The 24,824-nt window shown below is 42.9% G+C and overlaps 1 protein-coding gene across 1 annotated transcript in view; it reads right to left on the bottom strand.

Moving 5' to 3' along the window:
• APBB2 (amyloid beta precursor protein binding family B member 2) overlaps positions 1-24,824 on the bottom strand; it is a 285,381-nt gene that overhangs the window by 186,145 nt on the left and 74,412 nt on the right. Inside the window, exon 3 of the mRNA XM_077815721.1 lies at positions 8,574-8,684. Within this exon, the coding sequence (XP_077671847.1) occupies positions 8,574-8,619 (46 nt within the window). The 5' untranslated portion in view covers positions 8,620-8,684. The remainder of the gene's footprint in view (positions 1-8,573; positions 8,685-24,824) is intronic.

Genomic DNA, 24,824 nt, shown 5'->3' with positions numbered 1-24,824 from the left:
CATAAAAAGCAGAACAAGGAGAAGGAGCATGGGGGCACATAGAAGCACAAGGGGAAGTGGGGCAAATAACAGCACATGCAGGGATTTCCCTACACCTCCCCTAACTCTCCCATTGCCCCCCTCCAGCGGTCAAACCAACCAAGATGAAGAACATACCAGCATGCCATCTGAAGGTTCAAGTGGTATATCTACATCCAAATAGCCTGAAGCACAAATACAGCGATCTACTGAAGAAACACTGTCTCCATAGCCTAAAGGCAGTTCCCGATGTTTGTCAGTCAAACATTTCCCATTCATTGAAGTTACAAAAGATGGCTACTGGTGCACCTCTTGCAAAAAAGCTTATGAAGAAGGAAAGCTTCCCACTGCTACAACTGGTAAAACTGGAGAGCTTGGTTTGCCAGAACAATCAGCAAAGCCAATACTGACAAACTACGTGAAAAGGCTGCAAAACACCAAACCTCTGGACTACATCAACATGCAGAAAGCCTTGTAAGCCAGTCATTGTCAAAGCCAGTTCTAGTACTTAATGAGGCTGTTAGGAATGCTGGAGACACCACACAGTTTATGAGAACAAATATGGCTGTCACATCGTACTTTCTTTTTAAGGAAGAGATACCAGAAACTATGAACTGGAGACCAATGTTAACTGCATTGTCACTTGTTAACCCTGAAGTTGGACACTGGTTCTGAACAAGACTGGCAAATGATCACTATCTTTCTGCAAGAAACTCAACGGAGTGGTTAGAAGCATGTGGTGCAACAGTGAAAAATTCAGCAGTTGAAAAAGTGAAGAACTCTCTCACCATATTCAAAAAATGTGCATACGTGGCTGATGAATGCATCAACGCAAATGGGTGTCAAGTATTATGTCACTGCATACTTTATCTATCTAAGCCAGTAGATGCATTTCTAGATGTTCAGGTTATAGAAACACATTGGTTGCATCTGTGACAACTCACATCTTAGAAGAGTTAAATGCTTGTAAACTGGACCTCAAACAGAAGGCTGTGCAGTTGCTGGAGATGCAAACTTCTCTGGAAGACATGGTACAACATGGAGTACAAGATTTTCTCAGAGAAAAGTGTAACCCCAACCTCTCCTATATACACTGCAAAGCCCATCTTAACTTCAATATCCGGACAGATACTGGAGCAAATAATTAAAAAAATCAATTTGCGAACACCTAGAAGATAACAAAGTGATAAGTAACAATGAGCATGGATTTGTCAAGAACAAAGCATTTCAAACCAACTTAATGGCTTTCTTTGACAGGGTAAGAAGCCTCGTGGATGGAGGGGAAGCAGTAGACATGGTATATCTTACTTTAGTAAGGCTTTTGATACTGTCTCGCATGACCTTCTCATAAACAAACTTAGGAAATACAACGTAGATGGAGCTACTATAAGGTGGATGCATAACTGGCTGGAAAACCGGTTCCCAGAGAGTAGTTATCAGTGGTTCACAATCAAGCTGGAAGTGCACGCAGAATGGGGTCCTGCAGGGATTGGTCCTGAGTCTGGTTCTGTTCAATATTTTGTGACAGGGTCGGGCCAGATGGCTATAGGAGAGTAATGGAAGGCAGATATATTAGCCCCAGGTTAAGTAGGTCCCTTTTCCCTGGGTAAGGTAACAGGGAAGGTTCCAGAACAATCAGGAACCTTCTGGAGACAATTAAAACAGGCTGATTAGAACACCTGCAGCCAATCGAGAAGCTACTAGAATCAATTAAGGCAGGCTAATCAGGGCACCTGAGTTTAAAAAAGAGCTCACTTCAGTTTGTGGTGCGCATGTAAGGAGCTGGGAGCAAGAGGCGCTAGGAGCTGAGAGTGAGAACGCATACTGTTGGAGGACTGAGGAGTACAAGCGTTATCAGACACCAGGAGGAAGGTCCTATGGTGAGGATACAGAAGGTGTTGGGAGGACGCCATGGGGAAGTAGCCCAGGGAGTTGTTGCTGTCACACAGCTGTTCCAGGAGGCACTCTAGACAGCTGCATTCCACAGGGCCCTGGGCTGGAACTCGGAGTAGAGGGCAGGTCCGGGTTCCCCCCAAACTTCCCAACTCCTGGTCAGACACAGGAGGAGTTGACTTGGACTGTGGGTTCATGACAATGGCCAAACTGAGGGCTGCTGTGAAGCTCCAAGGCGAGCAAATCCGCCAATAAGTGCAAGACCCACCAAGGTAGAGGAGGAACTTTGTCACAATCTTCATCAATGATTTAGGTAATGGTAGGTAGAGAGCACACTTATAATATCTGCAGATGATACCAAGCTGGGAGAGGTTACAAGTGCTTTGGAGCAGTGGTTCTCAACCAGCAAGACAATTTGGAATACAGACTAGACTATGTACTTCTGAATGTGTGTGCATAGGTGCTGGAAGTAGGAGTGCGGCACACCCTCTTGTTTGAAGTGGTTTCCATCATATACAGGGTTTACAGTTTTGTTCAATGGCTTTCAGCAACCCCACTATAAATATTGTTCCAACACCTGTGTGTATGTGTGGTCACTATCCTTGCATGTACTCCTAGAGTCTCTAAATCTGAGACAAGTAGCAGAGGTGATTTTCACTCTCTTAAGCTTGAAACTGTAGCAACCAGAGCCGAACCCATGGTGGTGTAAGATAACATAACTAAATTTATCCTAAATAAAATAAAAGGCTACATATTTTAAATTTAGAAAAAAAAAATTGAAAATATTTTTGAAACAAACCCACAAAAAATTGATTATGCAAAAGAGGTAGTTCAGAAGGAGTAGATTTCCTCATGCAGCTTTCTCCCAACAAAAGCAGCACAAGAGACGTCCTGTGCTGACTTTCAGTTCAGCAAACTCAGTAAAAGCAGTGGTGAACAGCGGCAGCAAGCTCATGTGGGGAGCACGAAACATTTTATTTCCTGTAGGTTGATAAAGATGCCTTGCACTGATTTTAATCAGGGTTATTGCCCTTTTAAATTCCAAATGAGTATAGATTAAATTCCAAATGAGTATAGAGTATAGTATAAAATTTAAAACCACTCTTGGAATCCAAACCTTGCCCAAATAAATTGAAATACATTTCAATTCACCTTTACACTAAAATTTAAGAGATGCAGATGTTTGTGTCTATTTGTACTTCAAGAATTTGTATTTTAAGCATATTTGGGTAATTCTACATTTGTTACTATTAGGCTCTAGAGAAGCTATTTGTAATTTAAGATGATTATAAGATTCCTTTTATACAAAACTTTTCACTAGTCTCCTCAAACTATCAATACTATATTTATGAAATAATTCAACGTATCTTGTAAATGGATTAATTATCATCTCTGCATGTACAGAATAAAAAGACTGAAGGTTTCCACATAGCACTAATATTACCACTTGTAGATTTTATTCATTTATAGAAAGGGATATATTTATTTACAAGCAACACAAAAGCCATGAAAATCAAGCTAATGGTTGGACTTTGCCCTTAAAAGTACGTTAAGTAAAAAATCATACAGTTAAAAATTCTTCCCTTAGTTACGCCCAGTGTAGATCTGGAGTAACCACATCAACATCAATGCAGTTATACTCATTTATGCCAACAAGAAGAGGAGAATTTGAGCCCATATTTTTAAAAGACATTGTTTTATCTGCTACTAACACCTTAATTTATTAAAACGGAAAGTTTTAGATCTCAAAATGCCAATCACTATTGCTGTTTCTTTATTGTGTGCACTTACCACAGACCAGACAATGAAAATATATTTCTGTGTCAATAGCTGAGTTATGTCTAAAGTAGAGCTGGACACAATTTTTTTTCATGAAAAAATGCATTTTGGGGGCCCAAAATTATTCTGAATAGTTTCAATTTGCAATTTTTTTTTGAAAGAGTTGAAATGTTTCATTTCAAATTTTAATTTTAAAATGTTTCATTTTGACTTTATTTGAAATGGCAGTTCAATTTCAAATTTGTCTAATTAAAAGACAAACCAGCAAATCATCTGAGAAACATCCAAAACAGATTAATCGAAATGAAAAACACAATTTTCGTGTGTGTGTGTGGTGTTTGTTTCGAGTTGATTGAAAATGTTTTGGTTGATTCAAAATGAACTGAAAAAAACAAAACAAAAAATCATAATATGGAACCAACTCAAAATGTTTCTGTCTATTCAAAATGTTTTTGAGATTGGATGACAAAACTTTAAAAAAATTAATTTTGTTTTGAATCAAAACAGATTCCTCCCCCCATTTGGCCCTCAAAATTGGAAAAAAAAATTCACTCAGCTCTGTTTATTACCTTGATAGCTAAGCTCCAAAAAATCACACATACAAGTTTTTGGCATAACTGGAAAGAGAAGATAGATCTCCTGGCTCACAATTCTGTGCTTTCATAACAAGACTATCCTTCCCCAAAAGGTGTGGATGAAGGAAAGGGGAAATTGGGATCCATGCAAAGAGAGATGGGTATATCAAGACCTGTAGAGCTTGTCATTGTCTTCTTTAAAACCTTGGATGGAACCAACAATTTTTTTAAAAAAGGAAGGGCATAGCAGCCGTCTAGCTAGAAACAGTCTAACAGTCTAGCTAGAAAGACTGTTCTGAAATTTTAGCTCTGATAATGTTTGCAAAATGTCAAAGTAATCATTTTTCAAACACTGTTTCCTAAAAAGAGAGATTCTGACTGCCTCCCAAACCACTAACAAGCTTGAAAAATGGTCAGAGATTGTTTTCCCTTAGGTCAAATGATTCAGCAACAAGGAAAACAGCACCATCCTATAAAAGTGATCTGTCAGGTCTCTGTGTTACACAAACTTCACTTTTCATATCTCAAAGCATTAGAGAATCACCTTTGAAAGTACTGTGTTTCAAACAGCAGCCTTGCTAGGCTGCCAGCAATTAATCTTTGCTTGTGGACAGTTCAGTTCAGGCACTGGGAAGAGTGCCTAGGGCAGAGGTGGGCAAACTACAGCCCACGGGCCACATCCGACCTGCAGGACCATCCTACCCAGCCTGTGAGCTCCCGGCCGGGGAGGCTAGCCCCCCGGCCCCTCCCCCGCAGCCTCAGCTCGCCATGCTGCCACTGCTCTGGGCGGCGGGGCTGCGAGCTCCTGCCGGGCAGCGCGGCTGGGAGAGCTGCCAGGTGTAGTGTATTAAATTGCTCCCCGTAGGAATGTGCTACTTACAGAGTACCAGGACTGGCAGCTGTAAGTGGTACACCGTAAGTAGCACATTCCTACGGGGAGCAATTTAATACGCTATACCCAGGTAGGGAAGGCTGAGCCTCCCCAAACAGCCTGGCCCCCGCCCCTTATCCACCCTCTCCCACTTCCCGCCCCAAGTGCCCCCCTCAGAATCCCTAACCCATCCAACCCCCCCTGCTCCTTGTCCCCTGACTGCCCCCCCCGAGACCCCACCCCCCCATGGGACCCCACCCCCATCCAATCCCCCCCCGGTTCCTGTCCTCTGACTGTCCTGACCCTTATCCACACCCCCGACCAGTGACAGGCCTCCCACGCCTATCCAACTGCCCCCTGCTCCCTGACCCGACTGCCCCCTGGAACCCCCTACCCCTTATCCAACCCCCCAGCTTCCCACCCCCTTACCTGCCACTCAGAGCACCAGGACTGGCAGCTGTAAGTAGTACACTGTAGGTAGCACATTCCTATGGGGAGCAATTTAATACACTACACCAGCCCTCCATACAGTTTCGGAACCCCGATGTGGCCCTCAGCCCTTGCCCACCCCTGGCCTAGGGGCTAGAGTGAAGGAGTTGGGGATTAGAAGGATTTCTGCTTGAGGTGAGAGATTGGAATCAGACAGGCGATCTACTCAGACCAAACTCCTATGGCCCAGAGAAGAGCTGCATAGGAGGTTTGTCATACTGCCGTTCCTCTCTAGCCCTGCTTTTAGAGTCAGCTGGAGGCTGGAAAACATGGAAGGAAAGGAATGCTATTCAAGAGGAGCACGAGGGAAACAGCAACCAGAGGGAAACTGTGCTTCAATCTCCTATGTATTGTGAGAGTGGAAGCACAACTCCTCTCTCATTATCATGACTCAATTAAGAAAGCCCACTCCACGCACATCATGATTCTCCAAATTCGTCCCCTGCCACCCATCACCATTCTGTTCAGTTCCATTTCTCCCTGCCATCCTCACATCCCAATTCAACCCCACGGCCACCACTTGGTGGTTCAACTCCCTTCTCCACCCACATCTGTGCTCACTCCCTCAAACCCCACATACGTGATAACCCCTACTTCTCACAACCCCAGCACCCTCACAGCCCCAGTTTCCTCAAGGCTTCCCTCATAACTCTGATCCTCTCACCCCATACCACTGTACACAGGCTAACTCCCTTCTCACGTCACACAGCTTGCCACGCAGTCCGCAATGTCCCACACCATGCCTCCTCAGAGCCCCACTGTGACAGATCAGTATGTGTCTGCATGTCTATATCAATCTGCAACAACATTCTGATGCTTCAATGTTATTTTTGACTGGAAACTGTGCTGTGGCTTCCATCCTGAGCTGGGACACTCAGGAGGTGTTAGTAGAAATCCTTACCCCTAGCAGAGGGGCTCACAATGGGAAAGCCATCAAAATCCCTCAACCTCAATGATGCTCCATTCAAATGGGTCCACCCAGAACAATGGGCCGGCTCCAGTCCAGGGGAACTAGTTTTCCCAGTTTAGACCTAGGGGAGGAAAGGAGGAAGGCTGGAGTTGAGCAACTGATCACCTGACTGACAGGGCTTTTGAAGCTGCTTGAGGGAGTGACCTGATAAGAGGAGATCAGAACTTTATTTAAGGGTCAGTCCTTCTTGAGTCTGGGCTGTCTCACCAGCCAGCCATTGGCTAACAGGAGAGCTGAACAGGAAGAGTAGAGTGTAAAAAGGTCCTGGGATCTTGAAGGACATTAACCCAAACGGCTCTCGGACTGATGATTGAAGGAGGTAGTTTTACGTATTGGTGTTTATTTTTTCTAGTTCTGTAACTCTTGTACTTTGCCTATGAGTAACTTGTGTATGCTTTAGCGATTCCTTTGCAAAGTCTGTGCTCTCTTGTTTTAACCGTCACAAGGTCCTTGAAAGGTTAAACAGTAAACACAAGCACCCATGAGTGTGGAGCTCTGGGAATGAAATTCTTGAACTACTGCGGAGATGAGGGTCAACAGTGGCCTTGGGCCTATGGCAGCTGAACTATGGGTTCTACATCCCAAGAAAGGATATTAGACAGGTGGTCTGTACTCTAGGAGTGTGCCTGAAAAGCAAAACATAGAGGCTGGGTCTGGATGCTGCTCAGACTCAGTAGGCTTTAAAGCCCCTGGGATTCAAAGGCTTGGTCAATATAGCAGTCTGGTGCCCAGCCACAAGGGGGAGCTCAGCCAGGGTGTAACACTCCTCCGCATCCCCTCCAGCTTCAGGTATCATCTCTGTATTACCTTCAAAACTAGATACTATTTTTCTGAAGAGTTTGTGTCATCTCTAGTAGGCTATTTTAACAGATGTGTTTACAAAGACGGGACAGCTACCCTTCCTGAAATAATAAATGTAACTTACCTCTGGCCTGGATTTAACCTCTAGAAGCCTGGGGCCAAACTAAACTAAATCAATCTCCAAAACTAGAATCTCAGGCGATGATAGCAGGTGTACCAGGAGATGCAACAGTTAAAGTACCACCTGAATGGCTAATGAAATATTTCATCTCAATGTTTCAAAGCGAAACTATTATAAACGAAATAGTCTGCAAAGGCTCTGTACAGTAAAGAAAAAGTTATACTGTTTTACCTTGGTGGCCTGAGGAATCAACAGATATGCATGGGAACTGACAGCAGTCATCTGAAGTTAGGGACTGTCACACAAGAGATATCACACTACCTCCTAGGAAGATAATTTCATGTACAATGTAATATAACAAGCCTGCAGGCTGAGAGATTAGCATTACCCAGACTGTTCAAGCTATTTATCAGTCTTCCAATCACATTAAAGGTGCGGGTGACAAACTTTAAAGAGTCTTTAAACTTTTTACTGAAAAGATTCCTTAATGAGAGATAAATTAATGGACGTCAGCTAAAATAAGCTAGATATCCATGAACTGCTTGTCAGCAGAGAAGACACAGAAGGAAGAAGTAAATATTTAACTCAAACAGAGAAAAAATGAATTAGTAAGACACAAAAAGCTTCATCTAAACTGGAAGACTTTAGCAATAGTACATAGCTTTGAAATGAGCTAAATTTTTTCATGTTATGCTCCAGCAGTTTATTAATTTGAGGGTTTCTAGCACTTAAACTATGCCTTAGGCCCTAGACAGTGTGAATAAAAGAAAGTTGGAGATCTGGTTCAATAAGCCAAAGTTGAACAAGCCAGCCAGTACATCTTTTTAAAGGTTCAGAAATTACCTTTGCAGTTTGAACAAATCAACAGAGGTAATGCTGGTTATATAATTTGGGTATATAAATATCAGAAACATAGCATTGATAAGAATGCTTCAATGCCCATTCTAAAGACTAGTTTGGAATTTACAAACGGTTTCAAAATAATGGGAGACAACTTAGCGCCTTTCAAAAGTGTAATAAAAATATGACAGATAACGAGACCAATCACATACATACATGAGCTGCTTGGACGATAGTGAGCCCCTGGGTACCGCCTGCCCATAGTGCCAGTCAGCACATTACCAGACGCTGTCAGCGGTTTTCAAAGTACACGATCGAAATATTTAACTGTGGGGGAAGAAAAGAACAAAACAAAAGTGAAGATTTAGTACAATGGCTGTATCGTTTTCATTAAAATGCTAAAGACCTCCACAAATTTAGGGTAACTATGTTTATAAATTATGTATAGTCATGTTGTCAGCAGAGATGACAGATTGCAAATTTATCATTAGTGCTCAGTCTCCATTAATAAGCATACATAAATTTTAAGGCAAACATCAATCGCACACGGCACCTTTTCACTGTAGCTTATTTTGATTGATGTCACAGACAGCGTAACCCAAGTTTCACGAGAGTTTTGCGCACTTTGTTTAAAACTAGTGGTGCAGTTACGGTTAGTGACAATGATATCTTAATTCTGATAGAGCAATTTCTGAACAATAATAAAACTTTGCATTTAATTTCAAATTAGTTGAATATTTCAATAAAATTATGGAGTCTGTATTGGAATACCGCAGCTCTCTAAAAGATCAGAAAGAAGTTAGTCAAGCAGGAAAAGCAAAGCACAGACAAACGTTCATTTTGGAAAACAGAAATCTTGCCTCCAATACTGCTGAGTCAAATGTTGCTGAAACTGACAAGTATTAATATAAAACCTTTCAGTCTATAAATATCAGGGGTTCTGGAACAATTTGTATAGTGGGGGTGCTGAGAGCCATTGAACCAAACTGTAAACCTTCTATATAATGGAAACCACTTCAAGACAGTGGGTGCAGTAGCACCCCCAGTTCTAGCACCTCTGACGAATAAACCTCCCACAATAAATAAGAAGCACCATTGCTTTGATCCTTAGCTCAAGATTTCCAACTCCTCCTCCATCTGTAGATTCTCCTCTGTCTATCTGCATGTTCATCTCCCAAGATATCTGTCAATAACCACCTTCTCACAACTGTATAATTTAAAACCAAAAAAAAAAAAAAACCCAACAAAAAAACCCTCTTTTCCCCCCTACACTGTAGAACAGAATCCTGTTTTCCCCCTACTACGTCAGGAAAGCTTTTGCTGCTTCAGGCTGAAGCTACATGCACTTACTGATTTCCAAAGGATACCTTAAAAGGCAGCTTCGTTTAATGCATAGGGCACAGGACTAGGGCTGGGGAACCACTTTCACAAATCTCCACACATGTCAGCTCCCTAAGGAAACTTAATATCAACTACTTCCTGAATTAGATGAGCTTCCTTTGCTGAAGGTGCCTATCACAGTTCAGGGCAACTCTATCTCCTCTCTATGGTCCCTTGACAACTTGAGGGCACGTAACTTTAGGCTCCTGACTCCTCAGCAGTCACCTCTTTTGGTTGGAGACTCATGTCTCTTCCTTCCTGAACAGGGTTTTTCCAGACTGCACAGTTCCCTGTCTACATTGTGATATCCCCAGCAAGCCAGACTGCCTAAACAGGCCAGCATCTGCACTTTGTTCTCTCTCCTCAGAGGTTATGAACAGCATAATTGCCTATAGTTATAAGTTACCCCACAGCTTTTTCTGAACAAGCAAATTTATTCCTGAAGTGACAACATTACAGAGAGAACAAATTAAAACAATAAAAAAAAGACACATACGAATAAGCTTACCAGAGACCACCCCCCAACTCCAGAAGGGATTCTGGTAAGAGCCAGTCCTTCAAACATCACAAAGGGGTTTTTCTGTTGGTTACAAGTTCATAACAGTTTTTGCTCAGAACAAGCACACACATTAGGCAGATCAGCTTTTTTCTTTATATAGCCTTTCCTTTGATCTTCAGATCCTGTAAACAGGTGATCAACAGACAACGGCCCCCTTCTCAGAGCATAGCTTCAAAAGGCTGGGTTGCATAAGGGGAAGGGAGGGCAGGAGTTCACATTCACCTCCCCCTAGATATTTCCCTGGAAATCTCCTTCACAGGTATTGTCCAAAAACACAGTTGTTGTCTGCCACATAGTGCCTACGGGAAGGGGCAGCGTGCAGAGCCTCCCTGGTCGCCCCTCCGCCTAGGAGCCAGACATGCCAGCCTGTTCCTGGGAGCCACACAGAGCCGGGTAGGAAGCCTGCCAGCCCCATGCCATCTGGACTTTTAGACACCTGGTAACCCTATCTACATGACGGCAAGAAAGAGTAAACCTTACTCTTTTATTTTTATATAATCTACTCCCAAAGAAAATGATCTTTATAACTATTCTTCAGCATGTTCTGCACTATAATGTAGTTTCCTCAACAAAAACCTCCTTTCATGTGCTTCAAAGATTTCTATGGCTTAACTGAACCAGCCGATTAATTCAAAAATTGATTTGCAATACAAGTATTGAATTTCCCCCCATTACATCTGAAGACTTTATAAATGTTAGAAATAAAATCTCAGAGAGAGAGAGAGAGAGAGAGATTTAAAAACTACACAGACGTCACACAGCAGCCCATTGTATCAACTGTCAGAAGCAGCATAAGAGGGATGACAAAAGTAACCCTCAAATGGATGCCACCAGAGATGATGCATTAAAACATGTGGTTTGAAGCCTTTTATAATTTAATTGATGGTTTTGACATAACAGTTTGTGAATGGAAAAAACAGAATTCTTCTTCCTTTCCTAACCCATTAATAATTCTTTCCCCTTCCTCAAAGGCGCAGCGTTCTGGTCTTTGGTAAGAAAAATAGCCCACTCATGAAATGCCCACAGGTGATTATAACTGAATACAAGAGATGGTAATAGTCAGCAGCTCTGCAGGGATTATTCTTTTTACTTTATACTTAATAAAGTTATCTCGATACAGATGATTCTCTCCCCACCCCCACCGTCATTATTTACAATTCCTTTCGATGCCTTTAAAAAGAAACTTGCAGGGGCTTTGCGTAACGGATTGAAAACTGCAGAGTTTCTTTAGCTTTTATCAATAGATCCTTGTCCTATTCAGGAAAGCTGTAACTTTCTAAAACAATGCTACCTCCTAAATCATAACAAATATCCCTAAGCATTTTACAGCAGCAATACACTAGAGGTACTATTTTCTTTCCTTCCCCAGTGGCTGAAGCAGCATCACAGAGGCCCTCTGTACCCTGCTGTAATAACAGCTTTTAAAACATGCTTAAACTGTAGCACAGCTGAGCTAAACCAGAATGTAGTTTTCCTAACCGCGTGGCCCCAAATGTGTTTAAACAGTACTTAATTGGACTACTAATTGGAAAACTAGAGATCACAGCTGTGAACAAATATATACAGTGAACTCAATGGCAACAATAACGTGTATTAAGACAGGACCCGTATAGAGGATTCATTTGACTGTAATCAGAGATTTCACCAATTTTTATCTTAAAATGAAAACCGCACTGACTTGTTACAGTACTTCACAGAGCTAAATATATGTATGCTAAATAATAATGTATTAGAGAATGAACTGTCAAAATACAATTTATTCTTCAGTTTCTTCATTCAGTAACTGGGATTTTTGCACTTGGAGTTACCATCTTAATGATATTGCACTGTGCTTTCCAGCAGGGATATGCCTAGACTAGGATAAATGCTCTTTTATATATTAACTACCAGGTTTTAAAACTTCAGTATAAACAGGGGAAGTTGATTTTTACCATGTTAGCTGGTCAAGGTGACCACTAGAGGTTTACCTCAACCAGTGTAGCTTGAAATACAATTTGCCCTGTCTACATTAGGGTGCTAAAACATGTTAGTTAAAACATGATCGCTAACATGTTTAAAAAACAAAACACCTGTCCTAGTCTACACACCCATTAGGCTGATCAACACAGATTTGGACTGAAAACCTCCAATTGTCAAACGAGCCCAAGCAATTGTGTATGTACTGTTTTGCATGTACACATCTTAGGTGCACACGTGTGTCTGAGGTAGGCACAGGAGCCCCAAGAAGCACGCAGACTCAGTGGGACCTGCAAATCAAAGTCAGGCATTCACAATGTTACCAGTTCTAGGGCAGCAGTCTCCTGTTTTTTAATGGATTCTTGTTTATTATGCTTCAAACACTATTATAAAAAGCCTATGTAGCAATCTCCTGTTTTTTAATGGATTCTTGTTTTTAATGGATTCAAACACTATTATAAAAAGCCTACGCAGGAGAACAGAGTTGCAGCAGAAGCGGTGGTTCAATGATGACGGTTAGCAGTCCTACTGCACCATCTGCTGAAAGCAGTATGGCATCCACACGGAAAAAAGGCGCAAAACGATTGTCTGCCATTGCTTTCACAGAGGGAGGGGAAACAGACAACATGTACCCAAAACCACCAACGACAATGTTTTTGTCCCATCAGGCATTGGGAGCTCAACCCAGTATTCCAGAGGGCAGCAGAGACTGCGGGAACTGTGGAATAGCTACCCACAGTGCAATGCTCCATAAGTCAATGCTAGCCACGGTACTGTGGACGTACTCCGCCGACTTAATGCGCTTAGTGGGGACACACACGATCGACTGTATAAAATCGCTTCCTAAAAAATCGACTTCTATAAATTCGACCTAATTTCGTAGTGTAGACATACGCTTATACTTATCTGTAAACAGATATAATTGTTAGAGTATCCTTTATTACAGCTCTTCTTTAAGGAGTGTGCTGCTTTTCTTCTGGATGCCGAAATAATTATTTTCTCACCTTTCATGATGACCTTATCTTGGCTCTCTGGAAAGTGAGTAAATATTTTCAGGGAATGATGTTGATAGTAGTCATGCAACATAAACAAGTACAGCAGACAACCGAAACATACATAATGCATATCATTTTATCCTGGCTATGGAGGTGAGCACCTGAAGGCAGTATGCACTTCACCTGAGTGCCAGTGTGTTACTAACAGCCTCAGTGACCAAGCAATCCACCACCAGTCATCACAGATAATGAGGATATAAATCAGCTTGACAGGAATTCTTCCCCCTCAGACACATTTAAGTTGGTGCTATCATTGCTACTTCAAATCTTGTCCTCTTCATAAGCAGTTTCCTTTACATGCTCCCAGCTTATCATTGCAGCTTTCTTATTTCTTCATTCCTCATTACATTTTTCATGGCAGCTGCAAGAGCATTTAATTCCACTTCCACGGCCTCACAACATTTGATGTGCTTGAGAAAAACTTATCCAAGCTTTTCTTTCCATGTTTAATTTGTGGGCCTAATACCAGCTGCTTAGAGCCAGATTTACCACTGGTGTAAGCACTAGCTAATCCAGTGACGTCAGTGGAGCGTGCAAGCAGTTAATTTGATCTTTAATAGCTACCACAGACATTGACATTATTTTATGTCGTATTAATATAATAATCAGAATACTGTGTCTAGAAGACAATTTTGCTCTTTGTTTAGTAATGCATCTCCTAAGACTTTCAGATAACACAGTGAATGAAGCATAAGAGCCTTGAAGTCTTTACATCATAATTTGAGGACTTCAGTAACTGAGTCAGAGGTTAGGGGTCTATTGCAGGAGTGGGTGGGTGAAGTTCTGTGGCCTGCAATGTGCAGGTCAGACTATCTGCTTCCCAAGATCCATAAACCTGGAAATCCTGGCCACCCCATCATCTCAGGCATCGGCACTCTTACAGCAGGATTATCTGGCTATTTGGACTCTCTCCTCAGACCCTACGCTACCAGCACTCCTAGTTATCTTTAAGACACAACTGACTTTCTGAGGAAACTCCAATGCATTGGTAATCTTCCTGAAAACACCATCCTGGCCACCATGGATGTAGAAGCTCTTTATACCAATATTCCAAATGAGGATGGACTACAAGCTGTCAAGAACAGTATCCCTGATGAGGCCATGACACACTTGGTGGCTGAGTTTTGTGACTTTGTCCTCACCCACAACCATTTCACATTTGGGGGCAACTTATATCTTCAAGTCAGTCGCACTGCTATGGTTACTCGCATGGCCCCACAGTATGCCAACATTTTTATGGCTGACTTAGAACAAGGCTTCCTCAGCTCTCGTCCCCTAGCGCACCTCCTCTACTTGCACTACATTGATGACATCTTCATCATATGGACCAACGCGAAGGAGGCTCTTGAAGAATTCCACCTGGATTTCAACAATTTCCATCCCACCATCAACCTCAGCCTGGACCAGTCCACACAAGAGATCCACTTCCTGGATACTACAGTGCAAATAAGTGATGGTCACAAACACCACCCTATACCAGAAACCTACTGACAGCTATACTTACCTACATGCCTCCAGCTTCCATCCAGGACACACACAATCCATTGTCTACAGCCAAGCCCTAAGATACAATCGCATTTGCTCCAATCCCTCAGACAGAAACCAACACCTATAAGATCTTTATCGAGCATTCTTAAAACTACAATACCCACCTGGGAAAGTGAGGAAACAGATTGACAGAGCGAGACGGGTACCCAGAAATCACCTACTACGGGACAGGCCCAGTAAGGAAAATAACAGAACACCACTGGCCATCACGTACAGCCCCCAGCTAAAACCTCTCCAACACATTATCAAAGATGTGCAACCTATCCTGGAAAACGATCCCTCACTCTCACAGACCTTGGGAAACAGGACAGTCCTTGCTTACAGACAGCCCCCCAAACTAAAGCAAATACTCACCAGCAACTACACACCACAGAAACACTAACCCAGGAACCAATCCCTGTAGCAAACCTCGTTGCTTACTCTAGCGACACCATCAGAAGACCCAACCACATCAGCCACACCATCAGAGGCTCATTCACCTGCACGTCTACTAATGTTATATATGCCATCATGTTCCAGCAATGCCCCTCTGCCATGTACATGGGCCAAACTGGACAGTCCCTACGTAAAAGAATAAATGGACACAAATCGGACATCAGGAATGGTAATATACAAAAGCCAGTAGGAGAACACTTCAATTTTCCTGGACATTCTATAACATATTTGAAAGTAGCTTATACTTGAACAAAAAAACTTCAGAAACAGACTTCAAAGAGAAACAGCAGAACTAAAATTCATTTGCAAATTTAACACCATTAATTTGGGCTTGAATAGGGACTGGGAGTGGCTGGCTCATTACAAAAACAGCTTTGCCTCTCCTGGAATTGACACCTCCTCATCTATTATTGGAAGTGGACTACATCCACCCTGATCGAATTGGCCCTGTCAGCACTGGTTCTCCACTTGTGAGGTAACTCCCTTCTCTTCATGTGCCAGTATATTTATGTCTGCCTCTGTAATTTTCACTCCATGCATCTGAAGAAGTGGGGTTTTTACCCACGAAAGCTTATGTTCAAATAAATCTGTTAGACTTTAAGGTGTCACCGGACTCCTTGTTGTTTAGAGGATCATGATGGTCCCTTCTGACCTAAAAGTCTAAGAGTCATTAAGAACCTAGGTACACAGGATGAAATCTTGACCCTATTCAAGTCAATGGGAGTTTGGCTATTGATTTCAGTAACGGGCCAGGATTTTACCCACATATTCCAAATTCACTGAGAGAAATTAAAAAAGAGGAATAAAAAGAATTAGTTAGGTGAGATCACTTATAGAAAAGTCTCAGGTCTGGATATGACAAGTAGTCCATTTGTTTTCACTTTGTTTACCAATAGCACCAATCTCCCCAATATTTGATTGAATAGCGATTGCAGAATACACACATTATCGGAAGTTCTTGATGATGCTGCAGTTGATTTGTTCATTCATGAACAGCATAGCTCATGTAGGTAAGTGCAGGGTTCAGAGGGTTAGCCTGAGATGCTGCCTTTGGCAGGAAGCCCCCAACTGAAATACTTGCTAGCACAAGGTCTTGTGATGTCATGAACGTGGGATGGAAGTCTGCACTGTATAAGAAGCACACAATCAACCTGCAGAGCTCATTGTCAGGGGATTTGTGAAGGTCAAAAGTGTAAGTGGGTTCAAACAAAAATTAGATAAGTTCATGGAGCATAGGTCCATCAATGGCTATTAGCCATGATGGTCAGTGATGCAACTCCATGCTCTGGAAGTCCCTGAACCTCTGACTGTCCAAAGCTGGAACTAGACAACAGGGGACAGATCACTTGATAAAAGTGCCCTGTTCTGTTCATTTCCTCTGAAGCATCTGGCACTGGCCACTGTTGGAAGACAGGATCCTGGGCTAGACAGATCATTGGTCTAACCCAGTATGGCCATTCTTATGTTCTTTATGCCAAAATGGCTGTCTGCCTTTGCTCATATTTCCCAAAGTCTATTGTCTCTGTCTGAATAGCCAAGACGGCTTTCTGGGAGTCCAGGCTCCATCCCCCATCATGACCATTAAGTGGTCTTCCTCTCCCTGCTCATTTAACTTGAGAGCTTTAATCACCTTGTATAAAAAGAAAAGGAGTACTTGTGGCACTTTAGAGACTAACAAATTTATTTGTTAGTCTCTAAGGTGCCACAGGTATTCCTTTTCTTTTTGCGAATACAGACTAACAAGGCTGCTACTCTGAAATTTACCTTCTATGCAGATGTATTTCTCTTTGTCCACAGAGGTGTTATCTTGCTCAGTTTACACTGGACACACAGGAAAACGGGCAAAATAACATTCTTTTGTCTAGGACATGCTTGGTTCATGCACTGCTTGCAAAACACCTTTTAAAAACTTATTTCCATCACACATCTATAATTCTTTATACACTGTCTGTACATACATCACACAATAATATCAATGATCAGTGTGTTATCAGTTTGCATTATACCTCACATCACACCTTTTACATACAAATTATGACAACAGTGTGTCAGGCCTGATGTAGTTATGTTATGATGTACCCTCGGCCAGTTGCCAATGAGGGTCTCCCTCAGTGACAAAAGGTCATTCATGATTCATATTCATTATTTTTAAGTGTGCCTCTCTTGCTGAAGGTGTGGCTCTTCCTCTCCCGTTCAGCCTATCAGGACTAACAACTAGTGAAATTTTTCTGGTGAATAGTAATTTCCCCTAAAATGAAATTTTTCAGATCACCAAAACTATTCACATACTTGGGTCACCCCGGACAAACAGTTTTAGTTGAAAAAAATTTAGAAAAAAGTTGAAAGTTTAGTTTCTGTTTTTTCATTTAGAAACAGTGTGTCATTTTCATATTTTGCCAATAAACAAATTTGAAGGGTGAAAAATATGCTGAATCAAAACAAAAAAAAAACCTCAATCTTTTTAACTTCTAAAAAGTTTTTCAGTTTAAAGGAACATTTTAAAAAATCAATTTCAGTTCATATCAAACTACCCCCTTCTCCGTTTGTTTGTTTTTGGTTCAGTCCAAAAACTTAGAAAATCCATTATTCACTCAGCTCTACTAACAACTGCTATCTTCCTCATCTGCATGGGCTCCTCTAAAGCGCCCCTTTCTTAACCCCCTAATATATTTTTAACTTATTTTTCATGTCTCATATTAACCTATTCTATCTATTGTCTGCCTTTATCTTTAACTAACATTAAATATTCTTGTTTGGTTGCCTACTCCTTTTCCATTTCTGAAGGGTTCCTTATGAAGGCACAAGGAATAAGAAATGATCAGTGTCTTTTATTTCCAAACAAACTGTAGTCTGTTGTGCTTTGTTTTTTTGAGATTCTCAGCAGCCGTCTACAATATGGATTTTATCACTATCTCCCACTAGACCTTGCTCACTGAGGGCCAATTCCTGTATTCCTACATCTTTTTTGGCCATCCTTTAGAACGCATTGAGCTAGAAGCAAAGTTACTCAAAGAAAATAAGGTTAAGACTCACAAAAGATATTTCAGAACATACGGTCTAATGCTACATGGCCCTCGGACTCTGGGCAGCAAGTAATACAAAGCTATATGACAAAAAATGGCCTGATCTTCAGTTGTCTTGCACCACGCAGAATCACCTGGACCAGTACAAAGTGGATGTAAAATGCTACCAAACCAAAAACCAGCATTTTACACCTCTTCACATTCACTGTGCACTGATGTAAATGGCTACATGGTGCAGGGCAATGGATAATGCGTTTCATCATATTTATTTTGCCCAACATAATTTCTACATTGTAGAAATAATAGAAATCCAGCACTAAAACAGTACAGTCTATTTGTAATGAACCACTTAACAGCACGTCCTGCCTAGTCATAACAGGTCAGAGTAAATGCTACTGCATTAGTTTTGACTCAGAATTTCTCTACTTGTATATGTTTTTATTATAGCCTTAAAATTATTTTACCTTCATTTTATGTTCCTACATATATCTGTAACAAGCATTTATCCTGTACTAGTGCACATTTTTAAAAGGTACATATCTGGACATTAAATTATTGCAGTGGCTTTCGGAGGTCTCGGCATTGGGCTCTACACAACACAGAGAGAGCCCTTCTGCTGAAGGCCTTGAAATCCAAGATGTCAGACCAGTCTGAATTGTCTTGATTCAGCATTTTCATATAGACCACTTGTGTAGCAAGGCTGTTATGCCTTGTCAACCAGCTGACTTGCATCATTATATCTGACATACTTTCCACTCCTTCAAATCTACAAAGTTACTTTCCTCTAGCTTTATTATAGCCATAGCTATAGCCATAGCTTTCCTTGGCACTCTGCCTAAATTCTCATCCATTATCCATGCTATTGCTATCTCCATTTTCCACTACCCATAGATATTACATAATAATCTCTTATGATTTCACTTGCAAAAAAATTGAGATTTTCTTGGGCTCATTTTTGTAAATTTGCTTTTCTTCCAAAGCTTCTCGCTTGCCGAAAAAGCATTTACAGTTCATTTACAAGATGGACAGGTTGTGCAGAAGGTGGGTGGATAAAGTGAGCATTAAGCAGTGGGAGCTTTCATTTGCATCCACACGTTATGTTTTTTTAAATGAAAAAGGTCTCTAATGTTGCAGATACTTCAATCAATCAGTTCTACTCTCATCACTTGACAGCTTATCACTGGAAAGGAGGGAGCATCTGGAGGAAAGAAAAAAGGATTAGATCGAGGGACAGATTTTCAAAAACACCTTAGGAGCCTAAGTTCCATGGATGTCCAATGAGATGTAGGCTCCTAAATGCATATGGGCCAGATCTGTAAAGTGGAAATTTTGTTTTTTATTTTCTTGGCTAGCTTTTCATTTCTCCAACATCTGTCTCTGCCTCCCTCCCCTAACATGGATGTTCATCTAATGATGTTCTCCTATATTTGAACAATTAGTACAGTACTCTTTAGAATCTAAATTAGGCCTGATCTACACTAGGAAATTAGGTCGGTATAATGACATCACTAAAAGGTGTGAAAAATCCACACCCCTGAATGATGCAGTTAAACAGACCTAACCCCCGCTATAGACAGCCCATCGACATAGGTAGTGCCTTCACTGAAATGCGACAGCGGTTCAGATAGTGGGAAAACAGCTTCTCAAGATTCCATGTTTTTTTAAAACAGAGCGTGTGAAATCAATGGCCACTGTCTTTACCCTAACTTGATTTTTAAAACACTCAGGGTGGGATTTTCAGAGTGGCCTAAAAGGATATAGGGACTCAACTCCCAATGAGCACTGAATGCTTAGCTCCACCTTGAAAATATCAGCCGAACGCAATCTGCATCACTCAGATCCTGTGGATTTCTGGAAACTTATGACACAAACTGCGTGAATAGTTAAAATGTAACTGAAATATTTAACCCAAAATGTGCTATTGAGCTAATGACATTTTTTAGATGTCAGGAAAATAACCTGCTCTCTCACTCTCTCTCTCCTCCCTCCATCCCCTACATTTATTTACTCCTTTCTTTTCTGAGGGCATGTCTACACTGGCAGTGTTACAGCGCCGGGAGTTACAGCGCCGCTCAGAGAGCGCTGAAGGGAAACGCTGTTGTGTGTTCACACTGTCAGCTGCCTGCGCAATAGCATGTTCACACTTCCTGCACTTGCAGCGGCATTTGGAGCAGTGCACTCTGGGCAGCTATCCCACAGAACACCTCTTTCTCTTCTGCTGCTAAGAGCTGTGGAAAGGCGGAGGGCATCGTGGGGCATCCTGGGTACTCTCCCAGTGCCCAATGATGCTTTGCTTCACATCCCAGCAATCCCTGTGCTTCCATCCGCATTTGGCTCCATCGTTCAATAGTTTGTGTACTGCATGCCCTGCCTCATTAGGCTGCAGGAATAGATCCCGAACTGTTGACCGGTATGCTGCTCGCTCTGACCAACACATCACGAGTGGCAGTGGAGTTATTCCTTAAACTACAAAGGCAAGAGGAGTGCGACATTGATCTCGCCACGCGTAGCAGCTATGACACGAGATTGCTTGTGGCATTCACGGAGGTGCTGACCACAGTGGAATGCTGCTTTTGGGCTTGGGAAACAAACACTGAGTGGTGGGATCACATTGTCATGCACGTCTGGAATGACGAGCAGTTGCTAGTTGTAGACGACCAGTTGTAGAACTTTTGGATGAGGAAAGCCACATTCATGTGTGTGATGAGCTCTCCCCAGCCCTGCGGCACAAGGGCACGAGAATGAGAGCTGCCTTGCCACTGGAGAAGTGCTTGGCGATAGCACTGTGGAAGCTGGCTACTTCAGACTGCTCCCAATCAGTCGCTAACCAGTTCGGAGTGGGAAAGTCAACTGTTGGAGTCGTGTTGACGGAAGTCTCCAGGGCCATTAATTGCATCCTGCTCCAAAAGACCGTGACTCTGGGCAACGTGCGTGACATTGCGGATGGCTTTGGGCTTCCCTAACTGTGGAGGGGCGATAGATGGCAAGCATATTCTAATTCTGGCACCAAACCACCTAGCCACTGAGTACATTAATCGCAAGGGGTATTTCTCAATGGTTCTCCAGGCGCTTGTGGATCATCGTGGGCGTTTCACAGACATTAACACAGGCTGGTCTGGAAAGGTGCACAACGCATGCATCTTTCAGAACACTGGCCTGTTAATGAAGCTGCAAGCAGGGGACTTTCTTCTCAGACCAGAAGATCACCGTAGGGGAAGTCAAAATGCCCATTGTGATCCTGGGAATCATAGAATAAAATCATAGAATATCAGGGTTGGAAGGGACCTCAGGAGACCATCTAGTCCAACCCCCTGCTCAAAGCAGGACCAATCCCCAATTAAATCATCCCAGCAAGGGCTTTGTCAAGCCTGACCTTAAAAACCTCTAATGAAGGAGATTCCACCAGCTCCCTAGGTAATGCATTCCAGTGTTTTACCACCCTCCCAGTGAAAAAGTTTTTCCTAATATCCAACCTAAACCTCCCCCACTGCAACTTGAGACCATTACTCCTCGTTCTGTCATCTGCTACCACTGAGAACAGTCTAGATCCATCCTCTTTGGAACCCCCTTTCAGGTAGTTGAAAGCAGCTATCAAATCCCCCTCATTCTTCTCCTCCGCAGACTAAACAATCCCTGTTCCCTCAGCCTCTCCTCGTAAGTCATGTGTTCCAGTCCTCCAATCATTTTTGTTGCCCTCCGCTGGATGCTTTCCAATTTTTCCACATCCTTCTTGTAGTGTGGGGCCCAAAACTGGAGACACTACTCCAGATGAGGCCTCACCAATGTCGAATAGAGGGGAACGATCACGTCCCTCGATCTGCAGGCAATGCCCCTACTTATACACCCCAAAATGCCATTGGCCTTCTTGGCAACAATGGCACACTGTTGACTCATATCCAGCTTCTCATCCACTGTAACCCCAGGTCCTTTTCTGCAGAACTGCTGCCGAACCATTCGGTCCCTAGTCTGTAGCAGTGCATGGGATTCTTCCGTCCTAAGTGCAGGACTCTGCACTTGTCTTTGTTGAACCTCATCAGATTTCTTTTGGCCCTCTAATTTGGCCTCTAATTTGTCTAGGTCCCTCTGTATCCTATCCCTACCCTCCAGCTTATCCACCTCTCCTCCCAGTTTAGTGTCATCTGCAAACTTGCTCAGGGTGCAATCCACACCATCCTCCAGATCATTAATGAAGATATTGAACAAAACCAGCCCCAGGACCAACCCTTGGGGCACTCCACTTGATACCGGCTGCCAACTAGACATGGAGCCATTGATCTCTACCCATTGAGCCCGATGATCTAGCCAGCTTTCTATCCACCTTATAGTCCATTCATCCAGCCCGTATTTCTTTAACTTGCTGGCAAGAATACTGTGGGAAACCATGTCAAAAGCTTTGCTAAAGTCAAGGAACAACACGTCCACTGCTTTCCCTCATCCACAGAGCCAGTAATCTCGTCATAGAAGGCAATTAGATTGGTCAGGCATGACTTGCCCTTGATGAATCCATGCTGACTGTTCCTGATCACTTTCTTCTCCTCTAAGTGCTTCAGAAATGATTTCTTGAGGACCTGCTACATGATTTTTCCAGGGACTGAGGTGAGGCTGACTGGCCTGTAGTTCCCACGATCCTCCTCCTTCCCTTTTTTAAAGGTGGGCACTACATTAGCCTTTTTCCAGTAGTCCGGGACTTCCCCTGATCGCCATGAGTTTTCAAAAATAATGGCCAACGGCTCTGCAATCACATCCGCCAACTCCTTTGGCACTCTCGGATGCAGCACACCCGGCCCCATGGACTTGTGCTTGTCCAGCTTTTCTAAATAGTCCCGAACCACTTCTTTCTCCATAGAGGGCTGGTCACCTCCTCCCCATGCTGTGCTGCCCAGTGCAGTAGTCTGGGAGATGACCTTGTTCGTGAAGACAGAGGCAAAAAAAGCATTGAGTACAGTAGCTTTTTCCACATCCTCTATCACTAGGTTGCCTCCCTCGTTCAGTACGGGGGCCCACACTTTCCTTGACTTTCTTCTTGTTGCCAACATACCTGAAGAAACCCTTCTTGTTACTTTTCAACATCTCCTGCTAGCTGCAACTCCAGGTGTGAATTGGCCTTCCTGATTTCACTCCTGCACGCCCGAGCAAATATTTTTATACTCTTCCCTGGTCATTTGTCCAATCTTCCACTTCTTGTAAGCTTCATTTTTGTGTTTAAGATCAGCAAGGATTTCACTGTTAAGCCAAGCTGGTCGCCTTCCATATTTACTATTCTTTCTACACATCAGGATGGTTTGTTCCTGCAACCTCAATAAGGATTCTTTAGAATACAGCCCGCTCTCCTGGACTCCTTTCCCCCTCATGTTATTCTCCCAGGGGATCCTGCCCATCAGTTCCCTGAGGTTGTCAAAGTCTGCTTTTCTGAAGTCCAGGGTCTGTATTCTGCTGCTCTCCTTTCTTCCTTGTGTCAGGATCTGAACTTGACCATCTCATGGTCGCTGCCTCCCAGGTTCCCATCCACTTTTGCTTCCCCTACTAATTCTTCCCAGTTTGCGAGCAGCAGGTCAAGAAGAGCTCTGCCCCTAGTTGGTTCCTCCAGCACTTGCACCAGGAAATTGTCCCCTACACTTTCCAAAAAGGAGACCCTGCCTACCCCTTAATGCCATAGCTTATGAAGCCATACACGGGGTAACTTGACAGCCGCAAGGAGCAGCTCAACAACAGGCTGAGCAAGTGCAGAATGACTGTTGAGTGTGCTTTTGGACATTTAAAATCCCGCTGATGATGCCTCTATGGGAAGCTGGACCTGGCCGATGACAATATTCCTATGCTTATAGCCGTGTACTGTACATGCCATAATATCTGTGAAGGGAAGGGTGAAAGCTTCACTCAGGGCTGGACCACAGAGGCTCAGCACCTGGAGACTTTGTTTGAACAACCAGAGACTAGGGCTATTAGAGGAGAGCAGCATGGGGCCCTAAGGATCAGGGATGCCTTGAGGCAGCAATTTGAGGCTGAAAGCCACTAATATTTGTTGCTATGCTTAGGAGTGTAGTGCTCGTAATGCTAGGAGGTAATTGGTGCAGACAATGCAATATGTGGGTTTAACATAATTGTAAGTTGCTTTGCAGGGCTCTTTTTGCTTTCAATTAATACAATAAAGATTTCTTTCAAACAAACAATTCTTTTATTAAAAAACAACAACCGGAGGAGAGTGTCAAACCAAAAAAAACCATCAGCAGTGAGGGGGATGAGGGAAGGTCAGGTCCCAGAACGGCTAAAGAGTTGTGTATGTCCAGGGATCATATCCAACCTTCTCCTTTGGCGTACAGTGCAGCGGGTACTGTGCTTCAGCATGGCCAAACTGCAGAAGGATGGGTGTTGAGTGCAGAGGGTAGTGGGAGTCCGCAGTGCTGGACTGTGAGAAGGGAGGAGTGGAATGCAGGGGGTACAGACTGGAGCCAGGAGGTTGATAAGAGTGTGTTGGCGGTGTCTGGGGGCAGCACGGGAAAGACTTTTGCAA

The sequence above is a fragment of the Eretmochelys imbricata genome, chromosome 4 (assembly GCF_965152235.1).
Source record: "Eretmochelys imbricata isolate rEreImb1 chromosome 4, rEreImb1.hap1, whole genome shotgun sequence".
Taxonomy (NCBI): domain Eukaryota; kingdom Metazoa; phylum Chordata; order Testudines; family Cheloniidae; genus Eretmochelys; species Eretmochelys imbricata.
Note: the sequence above shows the minus strand (reverse complement) of the source record. Positions and strands in the feature narration are given on the sequence as shown.